Source organism: Solea senegalensis, linkage group LG14 (genome assembly GCF_019176455.1).
Source record: "Solea senegalensis isolate Sse05_10M linkage group LG14, IFAPA_SoseM_1, whole genome shotgun sequence".
NCBI lineage: Eukaryota > Metazoa > Chordata > Actinopteri > Pleuronectiformes > Soleidae > Solea > Solea senegalensis.
In genome coordinates, this window is record NC_058034.1 from 3154241 (window position 1) to 3160240 (window position 6000).

At 44.4% G+C, this 6000-nt stretch overlaps 1 protein-coding gene across 3 annotated transcripts in view; it reads right to left on the minus strand.

Moving 5' to 3' along the window:
* tle2b (TLE family member 2, transcriptional corepressor b) overlaps positions 1-4752 on the minus strand; it is a 69125-nt gene extending 64373 nt beyond the window's left edge. For 2 of the 3 annotated variants that reach the window (XM_044043298.1, XM_044043297.1), the window contains exon 1: positions 4381-4752. In XM_044043298.1, the coding sequence (XP_043899233.1) occupies positions 4381-4404 (24 nt within the window). In that variant the 5' untranslated portion in view covers positions 4405-4752. The remainder of the gene's footprint in view (positions 1-4380) is intronic. The other variant, XM_044043299.1, reaches the window with a different exon arrangement.
* Between the last annotated feature and the right edge of the window lie 1248 nt (positions 4753-6000).

The following is a 6000-nucleotide window of genomic DNA, read 5'->3' on the forward strand; positions in this document are numbered from 1 at the left end:
AGACAAAGGAAAGAAAGGGGAGAATGTCATCAGCAGGAGGTGACACCAATCTGCTGGACATGTTTACCGTACATGACTTTCATTACAGCCACAAATGTTGGGGGACAAACTCTCTGACACCAAAAACAAGTCCACTATGTGCACAAACAAATAGCACGCAGTTAAAAAGTGAAAAAAAAAAGAAAAGAATTAGTGATTATTACTATAATCAACAATCACATACACACAGTTTAAGCAGCTATGCATGTTGTGCCCTAACTCCCAAATGCAGATTCAATACAAAAACACATTAAAATCCAACTTTAAGACAAAAATAATCTTACTGTGGTATCAGCACTCATGAATCAGGCACTTGTGATTTTTGTGGCCATATACAGTATTTGGCATTAGTTTGTTTACTTGGCTGTAAAAATAAAGTGTTACCCAACTCGTCACCAGAGGAGAACGAAGCCTTCAGCATGCACGCACGCACGTATGACACAATTTTGGTTGCAGCAATTTTCCAACAGTTAACCACACACAGAAACCAATTTCTTTCTCTTCGTTCTAACCGAGTCCTCCAAAACACAATAACACACACCTCCTGACTGCAACGCGGCAGCTGTTTTATACTCAAAACATACATCAAAAAAAGCCTTTCAATTAGAGCAGATTTGAGGTCAGCATCTATTTCAGCAACGGAACTGCACAGGGCAAAGTCTCCTTCTCATTTTCTTTTGTGCTCATTTTTCTTTTCATTGCAGACTTATTTGATAAACCGTCTGATATTCATTCAACAGACAGCGGCAACAATTCCTAGAGCTGAGAGAGTACTTGTAGTGTACACACACAAACCCACAGCGCTTGAAGTGTACGCTGTCTCTGCAACTTAAAAAGTCAGCCTGCAGAAAGATCAAAGATGGAAAGGTGAAAGAGGATGTGTGCTTGTTTTTGAGAGCGAAAGCAGCACTCACACTGATCTATATTTGAAGCGACGTGTGCATGTGCATGCTTGTAGCTGGACGGAGGTCAATGTCCAGTTATTGACATCTTTCTTAACCATGAAAACACACAGTAAATCCTTGCCCTCTTTCTCTCCCTCTCTCTCCCGGTCTCCTTAGGGTGTGGCAGACAATCAAAGGCTTGTACATTCACAGCAACAGTCGAGGTCGGACGTGGACATTATTTATTGTTATTGTTGTTGGCACACAGTACACACACACACACACACACACACACACAAACACCACCACTCTACTTTCCCCTTCCTCCAAATCCACGCACAACACCTTGACAGCTGCACACCCACACACACACTAGCACTTTTAGGGGAACACAAGGACAAATACAGTCACGTACAGGATACACACACACACCAATACATAACACTTTCACACAAAGACATTCAACACTTAAGAGCTAATGCATTCTAAAAACAAAAGTGCAAAAACACCTCAAATAGCAGAATATGTACACAAACAGTTATGCACATCTGACTCGCAATAAACAACGCACACTGTTCATACAAAATGTATACACTTACAAAGTTCTGAACCAGTGGAACCAATTACATCTGGCCTGGCTTCATGTTTTATCCCTTTCAAAATCAGCGAGCGACAAGTACAAAGTCTTCCTTGATTAAAAAATAACGCTGGCCCAGCTTTAGATGTATACTTTATCTATTTATACTGCGGGCTGTTCTGATTACATCCATGGGGACACAGAGGAATTAAAAGGAGAAGCATTGGTAGCACTGTGATGTTTGAGCGGCGCGTCAAACCAGCCGCGTGTTGCCCGTTCACTGAGAAGTCACCTCGGTGGCGTGATGGGTAGTCATGTATTCACACCTGACAGTGCCACCGAACCAGTTGCGAGAGAAGCCCATATTTCAGACGACAACTTTCCGGCACAAACCGCGCGCTGCTACGTTGTTGTTCCAAAACCTTCAACGTAACCGGCAGTTACTCAGATCATGTATGACAACTAACTCTTAGAGAAACTCCCGATTATTAGTCAATCACCTTTTTTGATCAAAGTTCTCAGCAGCACGTGGAGACTTCAGTCCCGAGTCATCTCACGTTTGAAGGTTAGCAGCTGTGCAGCTTTTTTTTTTTTGCTTTGGAAAACGGTCATCAATAATGTAACGTATATCACAGTTGCAGTGCGATGGCTAAACCATGCATATTTAAACAGGCAGTGACGAGCGCCGTCGATGACTGTGTCCCTGGAATACAGGTGATTACAGTCCTTGAAACGATACACTGAAAAGGAGCGAGCGCGAATGTACGCTCCTGCTGTGATTAAAGGAGGACATAGATGAAAGTGCATATTTCATAAGTGACTCTGATTGGAAGTGACAAACACATACATGTACACTCGCTTGCGCACACAGGCACTTACATAAACTCACACACATCCCTGTTCTTTGCACCCTCACACCTCGCTGCGGATCACATTTCATAGCAGCGCCACAAATAAAGTTCCACAAGCAGAGGAGGGCTGCAGGAGAGGAAGAGAGAAAAAAAGACAGAGAAGTAAAAGAAAACAGAGGGGAGACTCATAAGGAGGGAGAGAGGGGGAGAGAGAGAGGCTATTGATTGGCTGGATTTGGCTCAGTCGGGACTGAACTTTATCACAAACACAGAGCATCGCAGCAGGAAGCGCTCTGATACGCCTCTAAAGGGGAGAACAGAGGAATGTTCACACTATTCTTCCGTTGCATCTCCCATTCATTTTCATTTTTCTTTCCACCTCCAGTTGAGCCTTTTTAAAAGCATTCTCTCACTTTCACCCTCGCTCTCTCTCTCTCTCTCTTGGCTCTTACATCTTTCACCCCTTGTTTCTCATTTCTTTCTTGTTTCTCTCAGCCTCTCTCTTCCAGCGGCTGGCTTATTAGCATTCTCTCTGTACATATAATTGATTCCTCATGCATTCCTCTTGTGAAAATGTCATTCATAATTCTGTGTGATAGCGAGCTGGCTGGCTTGCTGGCTAGTTGGCGGGGCGGGTGACTGGCTGACTGTGAGGCAAAGTGGCCACTGACCCATTTGTAGCAGTTACAGAAACTGACAACCTAATGTGACTGTAGCAGCCAGACTGAGGTTTGTGTCAAACACACATACGAAGCCTAGGTTGCCATTCATCCTGTTCTTTCACCTGTACTTCATCTGAGCAGATCAATTACAGTCTCACTTCAGATGAAGAGTGAAAGTAAAGGGGGAAGTTTAAATAGGAAAGTACGTGTGCACTTCTGACCTTTCTGAAGTAATGGAAATTTACTTGTACTTGTTACCTCTTTATGACCTTTTCGAGCATTAACACTGACCTTCTCAGGACCAGTTGTCCTCATGGAGACCAAACCCTGGTCATAATGAGGCGGAAACTCGTTTCTGAGGAACTGGTTAAGTTTAGGGCTAATATTTGAATCGTGGTTAGGTTAAGGAGAGGGTTAGGCAGTAACTTGTTTATGGTTAAGATGAAGGATAAGACTTTGTTCAGGGCGTCCAAATGAATGGAAGATCAATGCATTGTCCTAAGAAGGACAGCTACGCAAACCTGTGTGTGTGTGTGTGTGTGTGTGTGTGTGTGCCTAGTAACAGAAATCAAAGCAATAGCGAACAGCAGTCCAACCACCTCTTCCTCACACCTGCATGTAATACAGCTGCATCTGTTCTCACACACACACACACACACACACATGCGGAGAGGCAACCGAACACTAATGAACAAAAACATACACACATACAGAAATGTGCACATGTAAACTGAGAAGTGCCAATCCAGTTATATACCACCTACACACCCGACACAGCTAATCCTCAACATTTCAAAGACACCTGGTTGCAGCTGACAGAGCAGGAGGTGGTGAGTGTGTGCTTGAGTGAGTACGTGTGTTCTTGTATTTGTTACCTTGAGAGGACCTCTACTTATTTATGCCTGACATTAACACTTTGTCAGATCCAGCATAGGGACCTAAACCTGCTTAAGCAGATTCTAGGGGTAGGTTCTGCTTAACCAGATTAAGCAGAACCTAATTTTCGGAGGAACTGGTTAAGTTAAGGGCTAAGATTTTAGCAAACCCGTGTGTGTGTGTGTGTGTGTGTCTACAAAGGGAATCTCATAGCTGCTAACACCAGCCCTCCCATCACATGTCAGTCTTCTCGTTACAGCACCATTTATTTATCTAAACAAGTCAGTCAGTTGAGAGGGACACGCTTGAAAATGATAGATGGTGTGACAGAAAGACATGGAAAGATATGGACAAGAGAGACACACACGCATAGACAGTAAGTAACGAGAGGACAGATGAAGATTTAACAAGACAAATCTGGGACATAAAAAGTGTCCCAGACAGATATGGAGAGAAGTGGAGAGAAAAAGTCGACATAAGGAGGCACTTACGGGATGCCTGCCCTGAGGGTACATGATCCCAGGAGAGGAGAGGCTGCCAGTCCGTTTGATGGCCAGGTTCGTCCCCTGGCCCTCCACTGCTCTGCCCTCCACTGGTTACACAGTCACACACACACACACACACACACTCTCACACTATCAGTCTTCACACAGTCTTTCTCTGTATTTTCTTCCCGGCTCTTCTTCTCTCCGTCTTCAGTGGTGAACTCCTGTCAACACACAACTAAAGAGTGCTCAGTCCGCTGGTTCATTTATCCAACAATGTCATGATTACACAGAGCAGCGGACTTCACCTCCTACTTCTCCTCCTCCTCCTCCTCCTCCTGCTGCTGCTGCTGCTGCTTCTTCTTCTTCTCTTTTTCTTCTTTTCCCAGTAAAGCCAAAAGTCTCAGTTTCTCCTCCTCCTCGTCCTGGTCTTCCTCTGAGTGTCTCTCTCTCTTTTCCTCACCCTGTGATCAGTCAAGGTCCACACACAGTGACATGACACAGAGAATTTCATCCAGACAGTCACTCCTCTTCCTCTCCTTCCCCTCCCACTCTTCTCCTGGTGCCCCCTTCACCCGGCCGTCCAATGGCAAAGCGTCCAAACATAAACACACACTCAGCTCTGTCCAAAGAATCGCGTCCTCTGCTTCTCTCCTTCTTCTTCACCCTCTGTAATGCACTGAAGCCTCTACGTTGACTACTGCCGCAGAAAGAGAAGGAGAAGAAGGAGAAGAAGAGCAAGGAGGGAGGGGACTAGGCACAGAGAGAGAGGAAGGGAGAGAGAGAGCTTTGTTTTTAATTTAAATGTGGAAAAAAAAAATGCAAGAGGAAAGCAGGAAAGAACAGCAGGTCAGTAGAGGATCCAGCGGGCTTTTCAGCAGCAAGCCCTAGACTGTAATATATTGTGCCTGTTGGCTTCAACACAAACATGACAGGCTGCTAAAGCTCCTCTTAAGGTGGAACTGAGTAGATAGAGACACACAGTCAAACACTCACAGAGAGACAGAGAGGGAGAGAGAGAGAGAGAGATGGATCCCTTTTCAATTGTGGTCAGACAGAGAAACCAATCATTCATGCACAAAGACTTCACACGCTCAAACTGATATTAATCGTGATTTCCACTCACATTACTGTCCAGTGCTAATACGCAGCTACGTGGACTCATCCATTATGCAGTACAAACACACACACACACACACACATATATGGTTATGTGTTACATAGACTGTAGTCTTACCTGTAACCACTGACCCAGTTATCAGATTTTTCTCAATTAGAAACCGTTCTCTTCCCCTGTTGGACAAGCTGTCCCGAATTAACTAAAATCTGTCCCCAGGGGACGCACGTGACACACTTACGCATGCACACGGTTGCACATCCACTCATAAAGTTGTTTAGAGTTGATAAGTTTATTATGCGGTTTACACTTTGCATTAAAACGTGTCCTGGATGGTTGGGGAGCTATCCAATCATGATTAATTACATTTAAATCCAGCTGTAAACACACTCGGGTTGCAGAGATTGGTGACACTGATATGAATGATAAACCTCCTTGGGAAGTGGGCAGAGAAGCATTTCGCCCAGATGGTTGTCCAGTGTAAATGCAGTATAATTTCACATTACATG